Raw genomic sequence first — 26,401 nt, forward strand, 5'->3', positions numbered from 1 at the left:
GCACTTTAAAAAAAAAGATGGATTGAGAAACGAATGACATGTGATAAAGTAAGAATGGTGAAACGTTAATGGGAAAAACTAGGTTATGGTGATATGACTGTTCACTGTATCATTCTGTCAACTTTGCCTAATTTTTGAAAATTACCAAAGGAAAACATCGGCGGGGAAGAAGGGGGGAGCTGATCTTATTTCTAGGTCTTCTGAGAAGTGGTTCCTGACCCAAGGGCCTGAACAAAGGTCATGTAAACATTGCATTATATTCAAAACAGAACCAGTGATCTTCCCTAATAGACGAAGGAATCTGAATTTCCGGTATTGCTTATGACACCACTGTGCCCTCAGTTGTCACAGACTCGTCTGTCTGAAACCCCACACTTGCGAAGCCACTCCATCCAGGTCTAAGGGTCTTTCCAATGCAACCATTTTTTTGGCCCAGGTTATTGCAAAAATACTAACTAGTATCCCTGTCTTTTGCCGAATACTTCTTTAACCCACCCAATGCTCCTGCCAGCGAGACGACCTCTCAGAGTGCCCCTCCCCAGCTTTCCTCTGCTCCAGCCACTAAGGTAGCTTGCGCTCTCACCATGAGGGGTGGGGAGAGGGGCGGTTCCCTTCTCTGCTCCTCACCTCCAGCCCCGACTCCCAGCCCACCGCACCCAACTCCTCCTGGGGCCCCGCTTGCATCCTCACCTTTCGCCCCGGCCCTTCCCTTCCAAAGTACGCAAGGCTCACCTGAAGGATCTTGCAAGCGCACAGAGCGTCCACGTCCGAGGCCACGAAGAGAAGAACCCTCTGTCGGGAGAAGAGCGGGCCTGTTGAAGGCAGAGACCCGAACACTGGCCCCTGGTGCCCTCCCACGGCCGCTCCCTCTCATCCCTTCCCCCCGACAAGGCCACGAGGTCCAAGAAAAGGGTCACCTGGCTCTGGACCACCTCGTAGAACTCCTTGCGGAAATCGGACACGAACATGGCCACGGCGGCCGGACCCGGCGGCCGGACCCCGAGAGCTAGGACAGAGATTCCAAGAGCTGCTGCGGCGGTCAACACTCCCGCCAAATCAGGACTCTTCCGATTGGCCCAGGATCCAACCAATCGCTACTTAGTTCCCAGCCTTTCCCTCCTTCTGATTGGGTCACATTGGAGGCGGGCACTAGCACTCGGCCATTCTGGCTGGAAAAGTCAGGCCCGCTCCTAGAGGAGCGTCATCCACAGGCAGGACGCAAGCACGGTCGCCCATTTCAATCCTGACTCCCATTTACCCACAAATCCAACACTTGGTGGACATCTTTAGTTTGGGAAGAGAAGCCTATTGCCTCCCACTGGGAACTCCAGGAAAAAGAAACCTCGCCATAAATTAAATTCACTTATACATCGAACGAAGTCGTCAGTTTACGATTTTCAAAAAGCTCTCGGCGTAGTTCGAAGGCGGATGTGTAGCTTACTTCCGCCAGCATCCTCGATGGCTGCCGCAAAAGCCGGAAGGTCTATGTGCATTCTGGGTAGTGTAGTCGACAAGGAGAGTGGGCCTCACTAAATTCGTCTAGAGGGGAGTACTAAAAAAATGTAATTTAAAATAATTATAAAAAATACTTTAGAGCGGACAAAAAGTTAGGAAATGGTATTTTAGTTTATACTACAGGGAAATTTTAGACCCTAGCGTCTTTGCCTGGCTTTTTCTCATTTGCAGCCTACCCCTGTCTTCCTCATCTCCCCCCGGGTCGCAGGTCCGGCACTTCCGGTGAGCCCCCCAGGGCGTCGGAGCGGAAGCGGCGGCGGCGGCTGCTGTGAGCAGAGGGTCGGCTGGTTCCCATCCTAACGTTCTCTGGGCGAAGCGGCATCTGCGAGGCAGGGGTGTCCACCATGGTGAGCGCGGCCTGGCAGGGGCCGGGAGCTGGGGCTGGCGGCTGGGGCCGGGGGCTGAGGCCGAGTCCGGCGGGGCTGACTGGACCGCCGCGGAGATGCCGAGTCACTCCGGCCGGGCAAGAGCCGGACCCTTGACCGCGAACGGCCTTGGCTCGTCTTCGCTGGTTCCGGGCATAGTTCGACTTTCCTCTCAGTTGGACTTAAACTCCTTCAGGGTGAAAAGGAATCTTCTACGTTTGGGTCCACCCACGGGTCTCACAAGTGCTAGGCACGTAACAGGTTTCCATAACACCAAATTAATTGAAAAGTTGCTGGGGGTGAGGAGTCGAGTCAGGGGCCCCCCAGGGAGAATGCTTGGGGGCCATTCCCATGGAAGGGAACACTCAGCCCTTGCCCCAGTTCCTCCAGCGCGGTACTTCTGGGTCATACCTCCGTTGTAATGATGCCTTTGGCTATTTAAGCGATTCATTAAAGATAACAGTAGTTAGTTTTTGCTGGCGCTTTTTCTGTTACACAGTTTTTAACACCCACCGTCCCTTATTACACCATATTCCATTTAATCCCTACAATGCCGTTGGAGGCAAGGATGATTATTATCATTTTAACCATGAAAAAAACCAAGGTTTAAAGAAGTAGTTTACTCGAGGTCAGAGAAGTGGGGAGTGGAAATTTGAAGCCAAGTCTGGCCACGAAGCTTAGTCTCATTACCATTGTTCGGCATTGCCTCAATGTCACTTGTTTATTTTAGCAAAAAGAAATAATGGTTATTAGGTTTTATCCGAAGTATGTCATTGTTGAATCATGTTTCCATTCTCAAGTTCATCCACTTAAAGACGTTGAATATCTGAAGAGGTCTAGGCAATATGCTAGGCATTAGGATTGTAAAAGAAAGTAGGACTTGGGGTTGGGAGCAGCAGAGAGGGGCAGAAGGTCAGGTGTATGGGTGGACTGAAGGCAAATTGTTAAGGGTGTTAAATACTTTGTGGGCATTTTCTGATTTAAGGAGGAATGAAAGCAAAGAGGAAAAATGGCTTAGATGGGGTGGTGTAGTGAAAGGCTTAGGGAAACCCCCACTGCTCTACCTTCACATTTGTTACCCTTCTGGCCAAGACTGCGGAACAGAGTTCTGCTTAAAAAAAGGAGAGACAAAGGCTTGAAAGCTACTATGCTGAAGCTCCCAGGGATTGAAGAGCCATTTGAAATTTTAAGCAAGAACATGCTGTGTTTGTATTGTAGAAGACCGCAGATTCATCTTGCTAATTTTGGAATTGCTGGTAAAGGACCTTATCAGTAGATGGCTTTCCCTCTACTTAATGTATATTTGGAATGAAGTCAAGAAATATTTGTCCATTGTGAGATATTTTTTAAAACTTGTAAAAAATACATAAATTTACCATCTTAACCATTTTTAAGCGTAGATTCTGTAATGTTAAGTATATTCACATTGTTGTATATTGGATGTCCAGAATTTTTTCATCCTTTAAAACTGAAACTCTGTACCCATTAAACAATAATTCCCCCATTTCCCCTCACCTGTTCCCTGCAACCAACATTTTACTTTTTGTCTCTATGAATTTGACAACTCAGGGACCTCATATAAGTGAAATCAAATAGTATTTGTCTTTTTGTGATGGGCTTATTTCACTGAGCATAACGTCCTCAGGGTTCATCCACGTTGTAGGATGTGATAAGATTTTCCTCCCTTTTAAAGGCTGAATAATATTCCTTTGGGTAGACCACATTTTTTTCGCCTTTCATCTGTTGATGGACCCTTGGATTGTTTCCACCTCTTAGCTATTATGAATAGTGCTCTATGAACATTCGAACATCAGACAAATATCTTTTCAAGAGCCTGCTTTCAGTTCTTTTGGATATGTACCCTGTTGTGCAGTTTTACATTGGAGGGGGGTAGGAGGGACATCATGGTAATTGCAATACTTTGAGAAGACTCCAGATTACTGTGTCACAAGTTTTCTAAGCCTCTTGTTAAAAGCTGGGATATCACCTTTTTGGTGGCACCATGTCTTGACTTTACTTATTAACATGATGGAGTACCACAGTGTAACATGAGAGCACCTTGGAGGGGCACCAGTCCAAAACCTGGGCAAAGCAGGGAAGGTTCCTGGAACAAGGAAAGGATGGTCATGGAAGCCAGGGGAAGGAATGCAAACACCTCGTGCCTGCTCTTCCTGCTGCTTGGAATGCCATTCCCTGTTTTTTGCTTGGCTCCCTCCTGGCATTCAAGTCTCTGCAGAGTCCCTTCCTGACCACCCATTTAAAATAGCAATCCCAGGTGCCTGGGTGGCTCAATTAGTTAAGCATCTGCCTTCAATTCAGGTCTGAGTCCCACGTTGGGCTCCCTGCTCCACGGGGAGTCTGCTCCTCCCTGTCCCTCTGCCCCTCCCCTGGCTTGTGCTCTGCTCTCTCTCTCTCGCTTACTCTTCTCTCAAATCAGTAAATAAAATCTTAAAAAATAAATAAAACAGCATTCCCAGGAGCTCTCTGTCCCTTACCCTGTGTTGTCCTCAGAGCATTTATCAGCACCAGACATGCAGCTATTTTCTCTTACTTGTTTCCCTTGTCTTGAATGTCAGCTCCTCCGAGGCAGATGTTGCACCTGTTACTGAGCAAACATCCTAGAGTGATGTTTTGCCAGTGCTTAGATCAGAGCCTAGCAGATAGTGGGCACTCAATAAATAGTTTGTTTTTGTTTTTTTTAATTAATGAGAAGAGGGAAAGTGTTCCAGTTGGAGCAACCAGGTGTGGCAGGTGTAGGAGATTGCAGGGCCATCAGTAACAAGTCCCTGAGGTATGTGTGAGGTCTGGCCTGAGTCCTTGGGTGAGGGGCGAGAGACTGAAAGGTTAATGACAGGCTTGACGTGGCCAATTGTATATTTTAGTAAGATTGCACCGTCTAAAAGCAGTGGAATCTAGACAGGAGGGATGAGACTGGGCAGGGCCGAATGTGTAGAAACAGATCTGAGATTCCCCGAGCTCCCGGGAAGTGCTTCGGGCAGATTGCTCTGCTCTATCAGGATTTCGGTGCATCTTGTTCTTCCAGGACATTCAGCAGCATTAACTGCCCTGACTTGTTTGGGCTTTCAACGTGAAGAAATGGACCTTTGTTCTGTACTAACTCCAGCATCTCTTTCCTTCCTTGTAGTTCTCCTTCAACATGTTCGACCACCCAATTCCCCGGGTCTTCCAGAACCGCTTCTCCACACAGTACCGCTGCTTCTCCGTGTCCATGCTCGCAGGGCCTAATGACAGGTCAGATGTGGAGAAAGGAGGGAAGAGTATGTGCTCGTTTTTATTTTGAATAGTAACCTTTCCTGCCCTCAGCCTGCAGTGCTTATAGTCTTCAGTAGCCCTTGTTTTGCATGTGTAACCAGAAGCTAGTTACAGTGAAAATCTTACTTGCCCTAGACTTGCTAAGGGGGTCTGGGGGTGGGAGGGAGAGTCCTAATTATGATTAGATTTATGGCTAATAGCCATTTGGTTCCCCACAGTGAATTACAGCAAGTAAAATTCGTTATGAAAGATCATTATGAAATTCTGGCTACCTCACAAGTATCATTTCGTATGTTTTAAAGATACGACAGAAACTAAACTTTGGCTTTTGTTCTGCCTTTTTAATTTTATTTTCTTAATGTTTCTTAAATATTCTTTCCATAGTAATTATGCCGCCCTCGGCCCTCGATCAACTCAGTAAGTATTTTCTCCATGACTAGGGAACTGAGGTCATTTAAGTATGGACATCAGAAACTTGGCACATGCTCTTCAGTATGTTCGGACATAGGCAACCTTCATCATGTCTGGTTGGGAATTGTCCTTGGAGGATGTGTCCTGGACTGGAGGGCTGGGCCTGCAGATGCCCTGGTGAGGTGGTGGCTGGCGGTGGCCAGCTGTCCAGGCTGGGGCCAGCAAGTACTCAGCTCTAGGTCCCTCCCCTATGAAGGGGGTCCTGCTCTTCTGAATCCCCACCCCCTGCACACATATACACCTTATTCAGATCCCATCAGGACTAAAGGAAAGTTCGAGCACCAATGCTTTTCACCCTGCTGGGGCATCATCCTGATGCTACTGGCTGGGTTCACTAGGTTTTCTCCTAAAGGAGGCAGTGGACTCCAAGGAGGATTCTATGCAGCAGGCTTCTCATCTCTTCCCCAAACATGTTTCCTCAGCTCCAGGCCCTGTCTGCCCCATTGCATTGAAAAGCATATCAAAAACTGAGCTGTTGTCTTCTGCCCCAGAAGCTGCCTCTCTCATCAGGTCCTTTCTCTTATAGCAGGAGCCAGAAAGTCCCATGGGTTGTGAGAGCAGCCATACTTCCTCTTTCCTCGAGCCTTCATCCCATGAGAACAACCCATGGAGACCTCATGCCCCCAGCCACAGGCACAGTCAGTTCCTTTCGAGATTCAGTGGTGTTTCTGGTGTGAGTTCCTCCTATCTGAGGCAGGAGATGTGGCGGCCACTGGAGGGCGGGTCCACACTCAGTGTCTGGTACATGTGGGGCAGCACCATAGGGAAGGGGTGTGGGTCTGGTATCATTCCAGCTTGGGCTTTGCACCTGGCCTGGCCTGGCTATAGACTAGTGACTTGGCCTCTGAACTTCAGTGTCCTCATCTTTAAACAGGGAAACACAGCACCCATCCATCAAAGCTGCTATGTGGCAGGAGTACCTCCTCCTAGATGGTGCCCTGTGGTATGTGTGTAAATAGCCCAAGCCCATGTGACACCAGTCAAGGCAGGAGGTGGCCTTCAGCCAGCAGGGCTAAACCAGTGCCAGCAGCAGCAGTGGCCACACCTGGTAGAGGCCTGCAATTCTAGCCTCTGCACAGCCAGTGGGTTAACAGACCCATGGGGTTCATAGCCCCATCATAGAGGAGGAGACAAGCCCCCCGCCCCAGAGAGCCTGCCTTTCCATTTGAGCTGACCCAGGCACTGAGTGCCAGGTGTGACCCTTGGTACAGGTGTCTGAGAAGAGACTCGGATTGGGACAGGGGGCTTAGATCACAGTGTTCAAATCTTTTAATAAGTCATGGAAGAAACTTTGTCCAAATGAAATCTTACAGAGAGTCTTAATTTATAAAAGGGTCACTGCTCAGTTTGGAGGAGGTGAGATGGTGCAGAGGGCTCACGAGCCCCGAGACTCTTCTCTAAATCCGAAAATGCAGTGTGAAAACCACCAGACTGAGGAGCACAGGGTTTCTTCCAACCACAAGAATCTTGGATCCTTGGCTGGAGCCTGATCTGCTTTACCCTGACTGACCACCGTTCTGCCTCACGACTCCACAGCTGAGAGATGTGCTGGGGACAGAGGGCCTGGCCTCCAGCATCCAAGTCACCCTTGGCGATGGGGCGAGAACACCCATACCCACTGCTGTCACTTCTGCAGGCTCTTCTCCCCCATTTGTGGCTTCCTGCCCAAGCTTCTTAACTGATCTGCATCATCATAATTTCCAGGAAGATCCCAGGCGGAGTCTGCCATACCTCCTGCCACTGAATGGAGCTTTTGTGGCCATGTCTGCTTAAGCCAACAGGCTAAAGTGAGCTTTGGTGCTTAAGCCTCAGACCTGGGCTGGCAGCCTGGGTTGAATCCCAGCATCGTCACTCCTGGGCTGTGTGATCCTGGGCTTCTCACTGACTGGGCATGTTAGTTCCCCGTAGATAAAAGTCCTTGCCTCAGTGGTCTGGAAAGAGTAAGCGAGAGCCTGGAAAATGGCAAACACTGTTACTTGTCACTGCATCAGTCTGTCCCAGACCCATCCCCCAGGTCCCTGACTCTCTTGGGTCTCCTGCTTCACACTGCCTGCACCTCCTGCCCTCCTGGGTCAGCCTGCCAGTAGTCCTGTTTGCCTGCCTCTGGCTGTCCATGCCACCTGCTCTTGGGACCACTAGAGTGAGGGGGCGTACTGTGTCATGACCTTGCTGAGAGCCCACATTGCTGAATGCTCCCACCCAGCATAGTGTCTGGCCCAGCCTCCCTCTCCTCCTGACCACACTCTCACCCTTTCCCTGTGCCCCAGTTTCACCTGATGGCCAGCCATTCCCAAACTGGCTGAGCTCCCCTTCCTTCCATGCCTTTGTTCAGGCTGCTTCCTCCCTGGCCTTCCCTTCCTGGCTGGCCTGCCCAGGACTGGCATGAATGACTACAGGAATGCTGCCTCCCCCATACCACCCTTCCCACAGCACTGCAACATCTCAGTGCACGTGTTTCTTTTTTCCCCACCTTTCTAACTAGAAACCTTTGCAGGCAGGGATTTTGTCCAGCATGTGGTTGGCAATTAATTATTTATGAATAAATGAGTTAACATACAACCTTTTAAAACTGGGATTTCAGAGAGCCTCAAGTATAAGCCAGTACTGTGTCCCTGGGTCACCAAACATTCCTGAGCTCTGGGCCAAGTGATATGCATGGGGGGCACATGGGCAGGCACCCAGGGGCCGAAGCACCTCGTGGGTCTGAGGGCCTGCTCTGAGGAGCGGGACTGTGTGGAGCCATGATGGGCACCCAGGGAGGCTGATTTTCAGAGGAGCGCATTTGGGGAATAGAACTTCTCCCTCACAGCTGTGCCTCAGCCTCTCCCCTTTTTAGGCCGACTCAACATTACGTACCCCATGCTGTTCAAACTGACCAACAAGAACTCGGACCGCATGACGCACTGCGGTGTGCTGGAGTTTGTCGCCGATGAGGGCATCTGCTACCTCCCACACTGGGTGAGTGGGGCCGCGCCGGTCTCGGAGAGTCTGTGGGCCTGTCTCAGGTTTGGGGCCCCATAGAAGGGCAACCCTCAGCGTGTGTCATGGCTACAAGGATGGGATTCAGAACAAGGCTCTGTGTGCTCGGAGGGGTGCCTTTTCTTTGACAGTTGATCAACCGGTAGCCCAGAAACCACAGCCATGCTATTTACCTGCCATCTCCTGGGTAAGGCTTTTGTAAAAATAATAAAGCAGGAGTATTTTTGAAGTGGTCTGAGTACAGGATTTTAGGTTTTAATACATCTGCTCCCCACTTTTACTAATTTCTCCCCAGTTCTGTCACGTGTGTGTGTGCGTGCGAGTGCGCTTAGATGCTTGTCTAGTATGACAGGCACCCCGCGGCAGGCATCCACACACTCCCAGTGGTCCTGGGCAGGGATCTCGATCTAGGCCAGTAGACGAGGCCTCAGGTACTAGAAGAGAGGCCAGCATCTGTTCCAGCTGACTCGCCCTGAAGAAGCCTGGGAGCTCCGGGTGGGATGGAGCCTGCCAAACAGCTAATGGAAGGCACCTGCTCACATACCCGCTGGGGGTGGAAAAGATCCTCAGGCTGGCTGCTGAGTTTTTCCAAAGCACATCACTTCCTTGCCATGGAAACAAAGCCTCTCTTTTTGCCTTCAGACTTTCTCTTGAGCCTGGGTCCTTCCTGCGTACTAGGCCCTTACTCTGGGCCAGCCTCTTCCCCCACCTCACCCATCTCACCTGCTGCCTGGCCTCTCCTATGTTGTTTTCTAGCCTCAGTCCCCCAGGGAGCTCTTACTCGTGCCTCAAAGCCCAGACTCCACTTGCTTCCCTGCTCACTTGCCCTGCTCAGCACCTTATTGTCGTGTGGGTTTACAGGTACCCCTCATGGGTCCAAGGCCTTGTCCTGTTCATCAGATGGAGTGCTGTGGGTGGCTGAAGTGTTGGGCACTGACGACTTCCCAGGGCCGTTCTGGATCCTCAGAGGCCCTCTGTGACTCTTACAAAGAGGTAAAAGAGGAGATAGTAACCCTGGGGAAAACCATACCTCAAAGGTTCTCTCTCTAGCCCACAGACATTGAGTTTGGGTGGCGCCTTATCCAGGCTCTCAGACCATTTTGGATCAGAAAACTAGTTGGATCCCTTTTGCTGAGAAATAGCGTATTCCCTGGGAAGCTTCTTTAGATAACGTGGACCTGCTTCTTTCTGGGCCGGTCTTCCAGCTCTTGACTAGAGTGGGTGGTTGCCTGGTGGTTGCCTCTGCTGCTGCAGAGCCGGCCTGAGGATCTTTTCCACCCCCAGCGGGTATGTGAGCAGGTGCCTTCCATTAGCTGCTTGGCAGGCTCCATCCCACCCGGAGCTCCCAGGCTTCTTCAGGGCGAGTCAGCTGGAACAGATGCTGGCCTCTCTTCTAGTACTTGAGGCCTCGTCTACTGGCCTAGATCGAGATCCCTGCCCAGGACCACTGGGAGTGTGTGGATGCCTGCCACGGGGTGCCTGTCATACTACCTGTGCCCCATGGTGACCAAGGCCCTCCAGGGGCTTGTGCACACAAGGAGTGGACCAGACCTGGAGAAGCCTCCTCCCTGCCCTCGGGCTCTTCCACCAGCCACTTCTCTCCCCAAGTCTTGTCTGAGCCTGAGCCTGCTGATTCAACCACAAGCAGGGGGCCTGGGATCCTGCTTTTCCTCTTCGAGCTGCCAGTGGCTGTGTCCTTCCTCTAGCCATCGGTTACCCTCCGTCTTCTCTGGCAGATTTCCCAAGGAAATCCCTAAGGGACTATGAGCTTGGGCTGTAGCAGACTGACTGCCAGTCCTTAGAGCACTTCCCATGAAACCGTCCCTCTCCAGGGTCACTGAACGTCCCAGTTACCAAGTCCGTTGCCTTTCCATCCTACTCAGCCTGCCTGTAGCATTTGTCGGAGCGACCACCCCAGCCTGGCGAGCACCCTTCAATGAGAGTGTGTGGGGACCTCAACAGGCTAGTCTGTGGGGCCCTGCTCACTCTCTAGCCTTGCTCATGACCTCTGCCGACCTTGGCCCTGGCCTGCCTTCCTCTTACATGAATCTTGTCCTTGGGCTTTTAGAGTCACCTCCTAACTACCCCTGTGGAGCCTCTGGTCAGCAGCACTGTTCAATAGTGTCACCCGGGGGAAGTGTTCTTGAAGGGATGTACCTGGGACCAGCTTCAGGGCAGCCCAGTGTGGGATCGGGCCAGGGAGTGGGGCGGTGACTGAGGAGTAGAGGTCAGCTGTGACCTGATCACGGTTAAAGCCAGGGGTGGGTGTATAGAGGCTCACCCGTGCAGTTCTCTCTGCCCTTTTTTTTTTTTTTTAAGTTTTTGTTTGTTTGTTTTTAGTAATCTACCCCCAGCGTGGGGCTCGAACTTACAACCCCTAGATCCAGAGTCTCATGCCCTACTGACTGAGCCAGGTAGACACCCTCCCTGTTCTGTCTGCTTTTATGTTTGAAGTTCTCTTTAAGAAACTCTTGGGGGGGTGGTGCCTGTGTGGCTCAGTCGTTAAGCGTCTGCCTTTGGCTCAGGTCATGATCCCAGGGTCCTGGGATCAAGCCCTGCATCGGGCTCCCTGCTACGCGGGAAGCCTGCTTCTCCCTCTCCTGCTCCCCCTGCTTGTGTTCCCTCTCTCGCTGTGTCTCTCTCTGTCAAATAAATAAAATCTTTAAAAAAAGAAACTCTTAAGGGGCGCCTGGGTGGCTCAGTCGGTTAGTTGGCTGACTCTTGGTTTCGGCTCAGGTCATGATCTCAGGGTCCTAGGAACAAGCCCCTCGTCAGGCTCTGCGCTCAGCATGCAATCTGCTTGAGATTCTCTCTCCCTCTCCCTTTCCCCTCCCCCTGCTCACACTCACATGAGCGCTCATGCTCGCTCTCTCAAATAAATCTTAAAACAACAACAACAACTCTAAAATAAGAAAAGCAAAAAACCATTCCAAGGTGTGCAGGGTTTCTCATTTCTGGCCCACCCTCCTTGTCTCAGACCCCCGAGTGTCAGCCTTGTTGTGGTGTCTTGACTTGCTGCACACCAGGTACTCACATGCCTATGTTCTCTCTCCGCCTTGTTCCTCAGCCAGTGTCCACCATGCAGGGTGATTTCATAGAGGTGTGGGGTGTCTTGTCAGTTTTATATGACCCCCTGTAGCAGACCCCTGTGGGGACTTGTCACCACCCTGCGCCTTAGCTATAGGGCCATTCCATGTGAGGTGAGCCCACCTAGTGTCATCATTATCCTGCCTCCATTGCAGCCCTGTTTTCCCCAAGGCCTTGTAAGTTGGGTGTGGGACAGCTCAGAAGTATGGGGGAGGGGGTGAGCTTCCCTGGGGAAACACTGTGCCCCTAGGAGACCTGGCACTGCTGGCACCTCACACTTCCAGGTGACCCTCCCAGTGGACCATCTTTTCTCAGAGGCTGGCAGAGACACTCACATTGCCAGCTGCAGCCTCCCGGTAGCACCCCAAGGCTTTCCTTTCATGTCTTTGACTTGTTTGCTGGCTTGCTTTTTCCTCCTCCCTGACATCAAATCACTTGGGGACCTCATCTCAGGTTCCTCTTCCAGGGACCCAAGGAAGAGGACATCTGAATGTTGGACCTGGGCCTGCCGAGTGTGTGGTTAGATGGCGCTCAACGCTGGCCACTTAATTTCCAGGAGCCTCATGTAGCCTTTTTCTTCCTTCAGATGATGCAGAATTTGCTGTTGGAAGAAGGGGGCTTGGTTCAGGTGGAGAGTGTCAACCTTCAAGTGGCCACGTACTCCAAATTCCAGCCTCAGAGCCCTGACTTCCTGGACATCACCAACCCCAAAGCAGTGTATCCTTTTGAGATAAGAAGGGTTCTTTGGACAAAGGAGAGGTGTGCCGGTAGTCTGTAAACTACCGAGCTCTTTGTTGAGCATGTGCCTACTTTGAGGACCACACATTGGTTTTTGATTGAAGTAGTGAATGGAGAAGAATGGCGTTTGGCCAGCACGTCCACCCCAGCGTGGCCCTGGACAAACACCCTGGGCACTCTATGGGACGCTTCTGGATGCTCTCCAGGCACTTCCTCGAGGGCAAAATGGAACCCTTCCTCCAGGTGGACTGGGGCACCTGGCACAAAGCTCAGTGTGTTCTGGTGGAAAGAGGCTGGCTGGTCTCCCTCTGGACCCTACCCCAGTGGGCCCCTGGTGCCCCAGCTCAGCCATGAGCACTACTCAGCCTCACCTTTTACCCAGGGTTAGCGCTTTGCACTCCAAACCAGTGGGGAGCATTGACAGAGTACATTTTCTGTCAGCAACAGCGAAGAAAAGATTTTAGGTTTTAGTGGGTTTTGATATGTTCTCTGAATGTAAGCCAGACATGTGTGTTGATAATTTAAGGAGTAACTGGTGTGGGCAAGGAGAATGTTGTGTGTGGTCTGTGGTGTAGACCTCTGGCTTGGAGGCCCCAGCTTGGCTTGTTCAGATCGTGTTACAGAGTGGTCACTCCACCGCCTGTTTTTAAAAGGCTTGAAAAAAAAACAATTGAACAATACAGATAGGTAGACAGTTAAAAACAAAACAGAAAAAACCCTGCTTCCACCCCCCTCTGGTTGCACACCCCTGTCCCCACCCCAAACCAGGGAGCAAGCTTGCTGCCGGCCATGTCCTGGATGTGGGTGGGCTGTGTTGAGTCTTTTGCTAACCATGTCTGTGGACAAGCCTGTTGAGTCCCCTATGACTGGGCCCTGGACACAGTGGGCGTCTGGGGAGCTGTGCTCAACGGCTCTCATTGTTGGATGCTTCCCATCTTACAGGCAGGATGACATCCTCTGGCAAGATCTGCTTGCCCGGTGCCTCAGAGCTCTGCCTTGGAGGTGCTTGTCTGGCTGGCAGTGCCCAGGGGTGTCTGCCTCCATGACTGCAGCCCCTTCTGGTCTTTCTCTGGATTTTCATGTGTGTTGTGGTACAGACTTACCAGATTGTTTTCAGAGGCTGTTTCTATAGGCATGGTTAACTTTTTAGCCCGTGGAGAAAGAGTGTCCCTTTTGTCAGCTGAGAGGCAGTCTGGTGCTCCCGAGTCTGGCTGACAGGATAGAGGAGGTCTTAGTAAAGCCAGACTCAGCACAGCAGGGAGAAGGGGGAGCACACAGGGCTGTGAGGCAGAAGCCGGCTCCACCCGCAGAGGCCGCGTGGGCTGGCTCTGACAGCTCAGCGCCTCTCGCCTCGAAGGGCCACTGGAGGAGTTAAGGGAGGGCACCCCAACAGCCGGGCATTTTATGCAAGGGGACAAAGACAGTATGCACAGAATACCCTTTTCACAAAGCTGTTCTCATCTCGGAAGGCTGTCTGAGTAAGACACAGGGTATGAGTAAGAGAAGGGATCCTAGACAGGCTGAGTCTTGCACCCTCAGACTCTGAGAGCCTCACCTGCTATGCCGTGTCCCGTTGCTGGGTTCTGGAGCCACGTTGTATGTTTGACCGTTCTATTTAAAATAATTCTCTGAGTTGATGAGGTTGATGTGGTTAAAATCTTCCATGTGATTAGGCATTACTCCCTCGCCTGGGCATTTGGGTTATTCAGTTTTTAAGAAGTTACTATTTACTATTAGAAAAAAAGTTTACAGGTTCCTTTTTCCTTTTTAATTTTTATTTTTTTAGTTTTTCTTTTGAAACATACCCCTAAAGTTGGGTTACCACCCAAAAGATAGAAACAACAAAAGTGTCAAAGAGAACATCTTTGATTTTTGAGGGGGCCTATTTATCATTCACTCAGTCTTTTTTTCTTCTGTGCTTCCATGGGATTTTTAAGATCATCTTGTTCAGGTGTAGTTTACATACAATAAAATGCACGGTTTGATGAGTTGGCAAATGTGAACACCCGTGTAACCAGAACATTTCCATCTTTCCGAAAGATCCTCTGTGGCCTTGCCTGCCCGTCCTCACCTGACCTCCAGCCCTAGGAGCCTCCCCGTGCCTCCCAGTCCTCAGAGAGCTACCTTTCTTGAGGGAACACTTTGTGGCGGGTTCTTTCCCTCAGCGGCGTTTGCGAGATTCATCCATGCTATGGGTTTACCCTTCCATAATTATTGCTTAGTATCATCCCACTGTGTCAAAGTCGTGTGTTTTAGCACCAGCTTGGTACATGTCTGTCTGGTGTACTTTATGACGGAGGTGATCTAAACCCGTCATGGAACTTGTTTCAGATTTAAGGTACCCATGTTTCCATGTTGCCTTGACAGTGTGTGTCTGCAGATTAGAAAACGCCTTGAGAAACTTTGCCTGTCTGACCACAGGGGATGTGATTGCTATCAACTACAATGAGAAGGTGAGCGTTTCCACCATGGGGCCAGCAGTGTGAGTGTCTCCATTCTGGGGGTTGAATGGGGGTTCTTTTTAGGCAGGGTATGCCTAGCTTTTATCATGATGGCTGCCTACTGTTTGCTTGCTTTTTTAAGTCTCCGTGGATTCGTGTTTAGAGTTGTATAGTAATTCATTCAGCAACTGTGTGTGGAGAATTGATTGATTGCATTTACAGGTGCATGAGCTTAACATTATTAATCATATGTCTGTATCCCACGATGCCAAGGGTGCCGATTGTGCCTCTGTCAGGAAGCTCTCCACTGTACCTGTAATCTGAGCTAATCCCTTTGCTGGTCTGTGGGGACACAGAAACAAAGCAGCCTGGGTCCTCGTCCTTGTGATTCCCTTGGACAGGCCCTTGAGGAGCTGGCCCTACAACATGCTCCAAGTGCTGTGGGGCTCAGGGAGAGCAGAGCCTGGCTCTGCCGAGGGACGGTGTCGCCTGCGGTCACATGCCCTCTCCTCATGGGAGCACATGTCCTCTTCCTCCTGTTTTCTTCAGCTCTGGTTTTCCCTTAGTAGCTCCTCTGGACATGAGTCTTTCGGGTCTGAACGCCATATATGTTCATCTGTGATTCAATGCTTGCCCAGCTGTCTGGATCTAGACAATTTAGCCGTAAGCTAACGTCATCTCTCACCCTCCCATTTCTCATTCATGTCCTGTTTAAGTGACCCAAATTCAAGACATTATCCACGTCCCCGTTATCTGTGGCAAGAAGCTGAGGAAAGATGTTATAGATGGCAAGCCAGCTGATAACCCATCCTGCCACAGGCATGGAGCACAGCCACGTGGATACCCTCACCCACTGTGACAGTGGATGGTGACCCTCGTGGAGCTGCCGCTAGAGCAGACCTCCTGGTGCTCAGGAGTGACCACAGCCCCTGCCCGGCTTTCCCTGAGCCAGCTCCCTGCTCCTTCACACACTCTCCCATCCCATCGGGGACTCGGGCGCTCACAACTGAGAAGAGGTGCCTGTGGTTCAGCCAGTTGCTCCTTCCATGTCAATGTAGGGATCCAGTGTGTTCTTTGAGTTTCCTTCTGTTTGAGGCATCTGTTGCTGAGAATCCTTATTTGTCATTCTGTGGGTTTTGAATCACACTTTTATATTTTCTCCTCAACTAAGAAGTAATCTTGTTCCCTTTAGCTTTGTGGGGGACATTTTAGGTACTCTCTACCTTAACTGAATACTTGAGACTTTCATAATTATGGGCCGCCTTAATGTTAATGTTCTTAATATTAAGTGAGTAATGCTAAATACAATCCAAATTGATGATAAAAGATAATATTGAAATTTTTGCACTGAAAGGGAAGGTGAGTTACATAGAATTGAAATGCTTGGACTTCTACTTCTGGAAGTATGGAAGGCTAGGTACTCTAAAGGGCCCTTCTCATAAAACCCGATTAATTTTATGATAAAGTCTAGATTATGAATGCATTGTTGGTCTTGCTAAAAACATAGGAGGTTTTAAAGAATCTCTCACAGTGTTGTCCTGCGTGCAAATGACCATGTCAGTGCTTTAGTGGGAGATCTGAACTGGAGGCTTCCACATTAAAGTAAGACCCTTAAAGGAGCTTAAACAGATCCAGAGGTGGATGTTGTCCTCATCCCAGGAGAGGGAACCCAAATACTCTCTGGGAGAAGCAGCCCCAGTTTATTTAAGCCCTCAGGACTGCTGTAGATGGAATAAGCAAACAAGAATTCATAATAAAACCACCAGACACCCAAGCAGAGACAAGAAAAGCAGACATAGACCCTTAAGGAAATCAGTATTGGCATTTTCGTTGGATTTTTTTTTTTAATTTTGTTTTGTTTTTTTAAGATTTGATTTATTGAGAGAGAGCATGAGCTGGGTGGGGGTGGGGGCCATGGAAGGGCAGAAGGAGAGGGGGAAGCAGACTCCCCCACTGAGCAGGGAGCCAGACTCAGGGCTCGATCCCAGGACCCTGAGATCATGACCTGAACCGAAGGCAGACGCTTAACCAACTGAGCCACCCAGGGGCCCCAGTATTGGCATTTTCAGATGCAAATATAAAGTAATTATGTATAAAATGTTCAAAAACATTTTTAAAATGGAATCATAAAATTTAGCAATCAGCAAAAGACTACCAAAAATAACTAGGAAGATTTGAAAAACAGTCAAAGAGTTAAATAACAGCTGACAAAGAATTCATGAAATGAAAGCTAAATTTGGAGAAGTACCTTAGAAATCTACACAGAGAATCAAGTTCATGAGCACAGGGGAGACTAGGGTATTGGGGATCCTGAGAAAATCACACATGCTCGGTGAAAATGCCAGCAGGAGAGAGCGGAGGAGTGGTGATATTGTGAAGAAACAGTAAGTGAAATTGTTTTAGAGCTGGCCTTCAGCCCACAGTTACAGGGAGTATAGGGTATATCACGCAGGGTGAGTTGCAGACACCGAATACCAGGTACCGAGAGGTAAGCAGAGAGCAGGTACTTAGAAAGGAACGGCAGCCATTACAGCCCCAAATAGCAGAAAACAGTTGACCCTTGCAGAATATGGGGTTAGGGTCACTCAGCCCTGCACAGTGAAAACTCCGTGTATAACGTCTCATTCCCCAAAACTTCACTATTGTCTACTGTTGACCGGGAGCCTTACCACGAACAGGAACAGCCGATGAACACACATAGTGATGTTATGTCTGTCATAAACTGGGCCGTTGCAGTAGAGTAAGCTGGAGAAAAGAAAATGTTACTAAGAGTCAACAAGCGAGAGAAAATAGACTGTGAAAACTCCCCATGTAAGTGGACCAGTGCAGTTCAAACCTGTGTTGTTCAAGGATCGAGTGTATCTTCAAAGGATGACAGGAACTGTCACCAAAGTTATCTTCATCTTTAGAGAATGCAATCAAAATACTTTCAGATTAGCAAAATCAGAGAGAGTTTATTTACCAATGGAACTTTAAAAGCATGTGCTTCAGGAGTAAGCAGTATCCTAGAAGGAAAGACCAGCATGCCAGAAGGAACAGTGAACAAATAAACTAGCAAATACAAAGTAAATCTTGGTAAACATCGCCACATAAAGCGGTAATAGTATTTAACACGTAAGCCTGAAACGAGGATATCTCAAATATTGGAAAAGAAGAAGTCTAAAGAGTTGTTCAGAATGAAAGTGTTCTCTATTTGCAATCCAGGAAAATGTTCAATCAGTAAAAATAACTGGGAATTCTACGTACATGTTGAGTGTTTAAAGACAGTTTAAAATTACTGTTTTAGATGCAGTGTGACAATACAAAAAACTAAAAAAAAGTCACAGAAGTATTTCTTGTTACCACATGCAACATAGTCTAGTATTTCTGTTGTGCTCCTTCCGTGATTTTTCTTTCCCAGCTCTGGTTATGACACAGTTGGTTTTATGGCCCACTAATCAGTTGTGACCTGCAGTTTGAAAGCACGACTGCAACAAAATGAGAACATGTGGCCCCAGCATTGACAGATATCATGGCAGTGTTGGTGGTGGTGTAGACGGGATGGCAAAACCAGTGGAGCCAGCCCGGATGTTGAGTGGAGAAACTGGGTTACATCCACACAGTGGCATGCATGCCTTGCTGCTTATCTTCTATAAATAATGAGGAAACTTTAGAAAGCAGCCTGGGGCACACGAAGCCCTCTCACTTTACTAATTTTTAGGCTTTTTTCCATGGTGGGACTCTCTGGACTATTCTTTACAAAAGCAAGACATACCCTAGGTAAAAAGAACCAAAAACAGTGCAGGAAAAAGCAGATTCCGCCACTTTTAGCTCTTATCCTTCTGGACTTTTCTATGTTTGTTACATACTTGAGATCATCTTGGAACACAGCAGTATAACTGACTTTTTAACTTATTTTCCTGTTGGCTGCATAGTATTCCCCTGGTGACTGTAATTTCTTTATATGTGGACAAATATCACTCGTTTAACCAATCTATTGGTGGATATTTTGAGCACGCACTATTATTAGCAATGTTGGAGAGAGCCTTCTCAGAATTTTCTCTTTGGGTGTTTAGCTAATTATTTACTTAGAATAAATTCCTAGAAGTGAACTTCCTGGGATAAAGGTTGTGTCTTTTGCAATTTGATGTATAACTACCCTGTCTGATTTGAACTGCTTGTAGGGAACAGCCTCTGTTGAGTGCTGGGCAGGCATCAAAGCAGCCAAACCCCGCAAAAGGCAGCCCCCTTGTCACAGCAAGAGGTGTGGCTGGGGGACGGTGTCCTGGAGGTGAACAGTATGTCTGCAGGAGCTAGGTAGGGAGCCGCAGTCACATGAGTGGTGACAGCCCCCGATGCTGCCACGAAACCGTGCAGCTGATGTTTGTGGTTTTCCCACAGATCTATGAACTACGGGTGATGGAGACGAAGCCTGATAAGGCCGTGTCCATCATTGAGTGTGACATGAACGTGAGTACCTCTGCTGCTTACAGTGTGCTTGGGCCGGGGGTAGAGGGGCAGTTGATGACCCCTGCAAGCCATTGCCCCGCCAGGGTGTCATGCAGCCCCTAGGACTGTGTGGGTGAGAAAGGAGGAAGGTGATGCCAGAACGCCGTGAGGAGGCTGCTGACCTGGTGACCCATCTCCAGCCAAGAGGTGGCACAGTTAGTTGTAGCCGATTCTGAGGTGGCTGCACTCACCAGCATTGCAGACAGGCCACAGCGTGGATATTCTGGAAAGCTAAGGAAGCTTACTCAGCTCCTTTGTAGGAAGCAACTACTGGTACCCACAGCAGCCTGGTGGTGGGTCTCCAGGGAATGCTGCTGAGCAAGAGGGGCCAATCCCAAAAGGTTATATTCTGTCTGGTTCCATTTGTTATTACATTCTTGAAATCGGCGAGACTTTAGTGGAAGACAGGATAGTGGTCACCAGGAGTTAGGAGAAGGCCAGAAGAGAGGCAGGTGTGGTTGTAACAGGACAACTCAAGGGGTCCCTTTGAGGTTGGAACAGTCCAGTATCTCGACTGTGGGGGTGGAGACATTGACCTATACTCATGATAAAATTGTGAGAACTTAACTGGGAAATCTGAATAGGAGGGCGGGATGGTGCCGCTGTTGCTATCCTGATGGTGATACTCTGTAATTTTATAAAATGTTACCATTGGGAAAACTGGGCCAAGTATACAGGGGCAGCTTTCTGTTGCATTTTTTGCAACCACATATGAACCTATGGTTGTGTCAAGTCAAAACAGAAAAGCTAAGGAAGTCTAAGTACATCCCAAAATTGTACTGTTCCTCTTGGAACCACAGGTGGACTTCGATGCCCCCCTGGGCTATAAGGAGCCTGAAAGACAAGTCCAGCATGAGGAGTCTGCCGTAAGTTTGTCCAGCATCCCTCCGCAGCCCCACGCTGTTTGCCCTCTTCAGTAATGGGGCTTCTGTGGGAGGGTGTCCTGCATGTGTCGTGGCAGAGGACACGTCGAGATTGGCCTCTGCTGATGCTGACACGGCTACGTGCCTTGCTCCCGGGGGCACAGTGTGTCCCAGCTGTTGGGGGCGCAGGGAAAGCAGTAGCAATGAGAGGCCTAAGAGAAAAGCTGGGGTGTCCCTGCTGAGAGGCTCATCACCATTTTTCTGTCCCCATCAGGAGGGCGAAGCTGACCACAGTGGCTATGCTGGAGAGCTGGGCTTCCGTGTGAGTACCAGGCCACAGTTTTACTTTCTGTGCTCCCGCCGTGCCATCTGGGGGCCTCTGCAGGGATTGGGCCTGCGGTTTTTGTGCACGCACGTATCTGGCACTTTTCTCAGTTACACGGTCCTTTACATCCACTTTCTCCTGGAATCCTCCAAACAATTCTATAAGGCAGGATTCAATTTTTCTTCTTTTTTTGAAAATTTCTAACCTACCAAAAAGTTAAAATAGGACACGCGTGTACCCTTCTTTTAGATTTACCAGATGTGAGCACATTTGCTTTATCTCTGAGAATGTGACTCTTTGAAAGGAAGTTGCAGCGTGACCTCCCAGCACTGTGGCCCGCCAGCCTCCCTGGGAAGCAGGTGGAGATGTCCAGGGTGTTGGCACCAGGGTGCTGGGAGGCAGCAGAGGAGTCAGGACTGGAAAGTGGAGCTGAGCTGTGTGGGGCAGCTGCAACAGAGGCCTTAGCCCACCCTGGGGTGTGGGGGGGGGCAAGCTGGGTGGCCCTGCAGAGGCTGGGGCCAGAACTTTCAACCTATCCTTAGCTACTGGCTGCCCTTGTAGGGTGGCTTTGTTTGGGCCAGGAGGTTCCTTTCATCTCACAGCAGTCTCCTGAGGGGCTCGGCGGAAAATTCTTGGCTGTCTGTACACCAGCAGCTGGGGAGTGAGGGCTTCAGTCCTTAAGGGTTCTGAGCAGCACCTCCCACACACATCCTGGCAGCAGTCTCTGGCCACAGGGCACATGTGTGCTCACTAGTTCTTGCGCACTCTGCTGCTCCCTCATCCAGGCCTTCTCTGGCTCCGGGAATAGACTGGACGGGAAGAAGAAAGGTGTAGAACCCAGCCCCTCCCCAATCAAGCCTGGAGACATTAAAAGGTGGGTCTGCTCTGGCTCTGCTTCCACCCTGATGCTTTGTCATCCTCCAGGGAGGCTCTGTGCCAGATTCCTGGGGTGGGTCTACCTCACTCGAGCTCCAGAGGCAAAGCCTGGACCAAGGAGGCTGGCGGTGTGGATGGATGGCCCCTGCCTGCTCTCCTCAGAGGGCTGGAGCACCACCAAAGCCCATGTTTCCCGGTGGGGGTTGAGGGGGGAGGATATTGGTGCCCTGCCTCATCCGCCAAGCCTCTCCCACTGCAGTCCAGCCTCCGCCTGCCTCCAAGTGGTACCTGATCAGCTTCCTCTCCTGTTTCAGATCTTTCTGGTTCCTGTTTAGTCATCTTTCCATTTTCCTGTTTTGTGACTTCTAATAATTGATCAAGTCCCATTATGTCAACTTTTCTCAAACAGGAGGCCGGAGCTGCCTTACTTAATGTGTTTTTGTCATTTGGCTCAAGGACTATCAGAGCACGTTCCTACTCTGGTGGCCGTCATTGAGGTGGTGGGGATGAGATATGTCACCTGTCTACTGTGTGTTAGAGCAAAAGGAGAATGCTGGAAGTGTGGTGGTATTTTTGTTTAAGATTTTATTTATTTATTTGAGAGAGAGAGAACATGAGCAGGGGGGAGAGGGAGAAGCAGGCTTCCCGCTGAACAGGGATCCTGACGTGGGGCTCGATCCCAGGACTCTGGGATCATGACCTGAGCTAAAGGCAGACGCCCAACCGACTGAGCTAGCCAGGTACCCCTGGAAGTGTGATTTTTACCCAGTCTTGAGAGAGTGTAAAGAGTTTAGTGAGAATGTAGCCCTTGCAGGGTCTATGAGGCTAGAGGACAGAGATGGTGAGGACCCCCCAAGCCTCCAGGTGGCCCCTCACTGCAGGCCAGGCACCAGGTCTACAGGCCTCTGCCCCAGTTGCCTTCTGATTACTTCAGGAAGGATGCTGGGGAACACCAGAGGGCTGGCCCAAGGTATACCCTAGAGTGAGTCGCCAGGATGACGCTTGTCTGCTCTGCTTGCTTTTCTCTTGATTGCCAGGAATGAACTTAAATGCTTTTCTCCTGCAACTAACGTTTTTCTTCCTCTCTTTCCTTCACAGAGGAATTCCCAATTATGAATTTAAACTTGGTAAGATCACTTTCATCAGAAATTCACGTCCACTGGTCAAAAAGGTTGAAGAGGTGAGTTTATTTCACTGGTAAGGAGAAGTGTTGTTTGTTAGTGATGACTTTCCATTCTGAATGAGGGCGTTTCTGTCCTATTTCCCCCCATGCCTGGGGCGCTCCTCTCCCTGGTACCCTGATTATCCTGCTGAGGCTGTGTGGGGTGTGTGCAGGCCATAGCTCTGGTGTCACCTGGTAGTGGTGATCAGCACCTTACCAGCTCACAGAGCCCTGACCCAAGTGCCAGGCCCCATGTTGGTGCTTTATACTTAACTATTTAATGCCCAGCCAGTCCCTTGTGGTGGCTGCTGTGATTGTCTGCATTTTACAGATTTGAGTGTGAAGATGTGTGGAGGCGAGGGCACCCAGGGTGCAGGGGTAAGCTCCTGACCAATACATGGCCACCTTTGTGCCACCACCCTCTAGAAGTGGCCTCCACTGAGACCTGAGGGGGAAGGGCCTCCCCTGGCCCAGGAGTTCCCCTGTAACAGGAAGGGAAGGCTGCAGGTGGGGGCAGGTGTTGGCAAAGGGTAGGTTCCCACCTTGTGGGCACTTCTTCCAAGTGTTGGAAACCAGCTCAGAAAACCCAGCACACCCTACTGCAGATCGCCCACCCCACCTGGCAGCCATGGCCATTGTGCTGTGTATTTCTAGAACACCAACACTTTAGACCCACCACTCTCTTGGTTTCTTTTCTCAAAGGCTCAGTCTCTTGGGGACCTAGAGTAGGCTAGAAGGCAGATGTTCTGTGAGCACATTCAGGATAGACTGCTAGCTAGGACCAGTTACTGGCTAGCTCCTGGCTGCAGGGCCATCATCAGCCTCTTGACCACTGAACTCTTCCCCTCTATCTGTGCGGTGGTTGGGGAACTTCCAGGCTTGGAGGAACAAGTGTGGTTCCCAATGAGACCTCAGCCTCTGATTCCTCCTTGAGTGCCTTTCCAGGCCTTTGCCAGCTACAGGCTGGGGCTTGCTGCCTTGGGCCTAGAGGCCTCAGCAGGGGCTTCCTCCAGGCTGACTTGTGACCTGAGTACTGGAGAGGGAGGGCGAGGCTGGCAGGCATAGCTGGAGCTGTTTAATCCATAAGTATTCAAGAAGAAATGCATGGCTAACGATGGGATTGAGGGCACATGCTTAGCTCCACCCCATCCTGAACCCCCATAAAGCTGTGGCACAAGGTAATAAGGTAATAAAGACATTGACGAGAAGAGGAGGCAACTGCTACAAAACTTTGAAAGCCCCAGAACAGAAGGACAAGTGGTAACAGACCGCATAGGCCGTGGGAAGCTGCATCCTGAGCTGCCTGTGGTTTAGATAGTAGAGCTCTGAAAGGCACCTCTGGAAATGGGGGGCTAAAGATGGAATGTGTGTCACAAAGAACTTAGAACCACAGCACCGCCCCTGCCCCCTCCCCGGCCCCGTTGGGGCTGTGCCTACCTGACCCCAGAAAAAGCTGGTGGCTCGTCTTCTGGAAGAGGCATCATGGCAGGTCCCTAGACTGGGGCCATCAGCAGAGTGGATAGCAGGACTGAACTAAAAGAGAGAATGAGTGACAGTTTGCATCCTGAATGTTGTCGCCCTTGGTGTCCTTCCCTTGCTTGGCTCCCACACTGGCTGCCAGGGTTGCTCACTGCAGTTGGAGGAGCTTTCTCTGGACAGTCTGGCGAGCCCTGAGGAATGTCCTAGACAGCTCACCCCAGTGTGGAGACTGGAGTCAGAAAGTTTCTACTTTCTGAAGAGTTCTGAAAAGAGATTAGAGAAACCAAAGGGTCAGGAACCATCAGGGAAATAATTTCCCCAAATGGAAAGGCATGAGTTTGCAGCCAAGAGGGCCCCCTGAGCATCCAGCACCATGAATGAAAACAGCCCCCTATCAAGGCAAAGATCCTAAAGCCTCCAGAAGGAGGAAAGAGGTTATGCCCAGATTAAGAATGGCATCATCTTAGCGCAAGACACAGGAAGCTAGGAGATAATGGAGCAGCGTCTCTAAAATTCTGAGAGGAAACTTTCACAAAAAATTCTGTACCCAGCTCTTATGGGCTGAATTGTGTTCCCCCAAATCCTTTGTTGAAGCTTTAACCCCCAGCACCTCAGGATGTGACTGTATTTGGAGGTAAGGCCTTTACAGAGATGATTAAGTTAAAATGAGGCCAGTAGGGTGGCCCCTAATCCAGTCTGACTCTTCCTATAAGAAGAGGAAAATTGGATGTACAGAGGAAAGACCATGCGAGCACATTACAAGAAGGCAGCCATCTGCAAGCCAAGGAGCGAGGCCTCAGAAGAAACCAACCCTGTCAGCACCCTGATCTTGGGCTTCCATTCTCCAGAACTATGAGAAACTAAATGTCTGTAGTTTCAGCCGCCCAGTCTATGGTATTTTGTTATGGCAGCCCTAGCATGCTAACAATAGTCAACGTATCAGGGAAATGTGAGAGTAGAAAAAGCGATTTTCAGACATGTAGGATCTCACAAAAGGATATTCCTCAAGCACCCTTTCTCAGGAAGCGTTTGGAGGATGTACCCTACTAAAATGAAGGCATAAAGTAGAAATAAGAAAGCCCTAGATCCAGGAAACAGGGAGCCCTGAAACTATTCGCAGCACCAAGAGGATGGCCATTCTAAGCAGGGCAGCCTAAAGGCCCTACAAGATACACCTTCAAGCAGACAAAACCAGCAGGATGCCTGCTGTGATTGAATGTGTGCAGAAGAGAGAAGCCAGACACAGGGACAGCAGGACAAAGCGAAGGCTCTGCAGGAAAGGAAGACTGAATGGCTCAGCTATGACTCAAATGTACATGGTCGCCACCACATAAGCCCTGTACAGGCCCCCGCCAGCAATACACTCCTGTGTGGGGTGGGGAGGGGCAGGGGCAGGTGCAGGGCTATGTATCAGGGAGTGTGAAATCCTCTTCTTCCATAGAGAATGCCTCCAACTGACTAGCAATACAAGCTCATTAAAGATACCTGCTGTTTTCAGTTGAGAAAAAACAGGCCCTCTTTCTGTTGGTGGGAAAATAGCTTGATAGAATGTTTCTGAGGGCTGGTTAGTGACCATAACATTAAAAGCCTTAAAAATATGTGCAATCCTAAAAAAAAAACACCAAAAATAAAAACAATTTAAGTGTGCAGTCCTTTTATGGTAGAATAACACTTCTAAGAAAAAGATCAGAGTTGTGTGCAAACACATTAAGCTGCTCACCACAGCAGCTTAAAATATCACAAACCTGGAAGTAACGTCCAATGGTGGAAGATTGCCTCTCCCAATGACGGAATTCTCTGTAGCCTTTAGAGTGTACTAGAAAAGAAATTCATCGACTTGAGACTCAGGAAGTATGAGAAAAATTTACATAAGCATATATAGTAAAGTGGCTGGAAATATTTTTGGGTGGTGGAATTATAGATGATTTTTCTTTTGGAGGTGTATTTTATATTTTTTACCTTTTGAAAACGTGATACTTCTGCAAAAGGATGTACATTCAATCTGAGAATAAAGGCTGTGGTAGAGGCATAGTTGTGATTCTCTGGTTTTGTTTCTCAATTCAATAGATTATGATTTCTATTTCAAAGCCATTTCTTATTATGAATAATGGGGAAGTAAGGTAAATGGGTGGCTGGCACATGAGTCAACAGAATCAAGCATTTATTCTAAGCCTCCAAGGAGTTTCTGAAAATAGTATTTTATCTTCACACTCAGGATGAAGCTGGAGGCAGATTCGTCGCTTTCTCTGGAGAAGGACAGTCGTTGCGTAAAAAGGGAAGAAAGCCATAAGTTGGGACTGTTGGCTGATTGGAAAATAAAATAATCAATTGCAACATAA

General features: G+C 49.5%; 2 protein-coding genes across 2 annotated transcripts in view; one reads left to right on the top strand and one right to left on the bottom strand.

Annotated features, from left to right (window-relative positions):
• The window catches only part of CDC45 (cell division cycle 45), a 34,023-nt gene extending 32,671 nt beyond the window's left edge, over positions 1-1,352 (bottom strand). Inside the window, exons 1-2 of the mRNA XM_036104242.2 lie at positions 918-1,352; positions 733-792 (exon numbers count right to left, since the gene is read on the bottom strand). Of these exons, the coding sequence (XP_035960135.1) occupies positions 733-792; positions 918-968 (111 nt within the window). The 5' untranslated portion in view covers positions 969-1,352. The remainder of the gene's footprint in view (positions 1-732; positions 793-917) is intronic.
• Positions 1,353-1,712: 360 nt separating this feature from the next.
• On the top strand, positions 1,713-26,401 carry UFD1 (ubiquitin recognition factor in ER associated degradation 1). Its single transcript, XM_036104243.2, has 12 exons — positions 1,713-1,862; positions 5,026-5,158; positions 5,538-5,570; positions 8,461-8,582; positions 12,277-12,407; positions 14,809-14,881; positions 19,250-19,318; positions 20,158-20,223; positions 20,495-20,542; positions 21,331-21,419; positions 22,520-22,601; positions 26,278-26,401. Exons 1-12 carry the CDS (start codon positions 1,860-1,862, stop codon positions 26,350-26,352), a joined length of 924 nt encoding a protein of 307 aa, XP_035960136.1. The 5' UTR covers positions 1,713-1,859; the 3' UTR covers positions 26,353-26,401.

The sequence above is a fragment of the Halichoerus grypus genome, chromosome 13 (assembly GCF_964656455.1).
Source record: "Halichoerus grypus chromosome 13, mHalGry1.hap1.1, whole genome shotgun sequence".
In the NCBI taxonomy this organism is placed as follows: Eukaryota; Metazoa; Chordata; class Mammalia; order Carnivora; family Phocidae; genus Halichoerus; species Halichoerus grypus.

Bases quoted from the DNA above. Each gene is read 5' to 3' on its own strand.
- UFD1 (XM_036104243.2), top strand. The intron at 5,159-5,537 runs GTATGTGCTCGT...TTCTTTCCATAG, and splicing joins TGTGGAGAAAGGAGGGAAGA to TAATTATGCCGCCCTCGGCC. The intron at 19,319-20,157 runs GTGAGTACCTCT...TTGGAACCACAG, and splicing joins TCATTGAGTGTGACATGAAC to GTGGACTTCGATGCCCCCCT.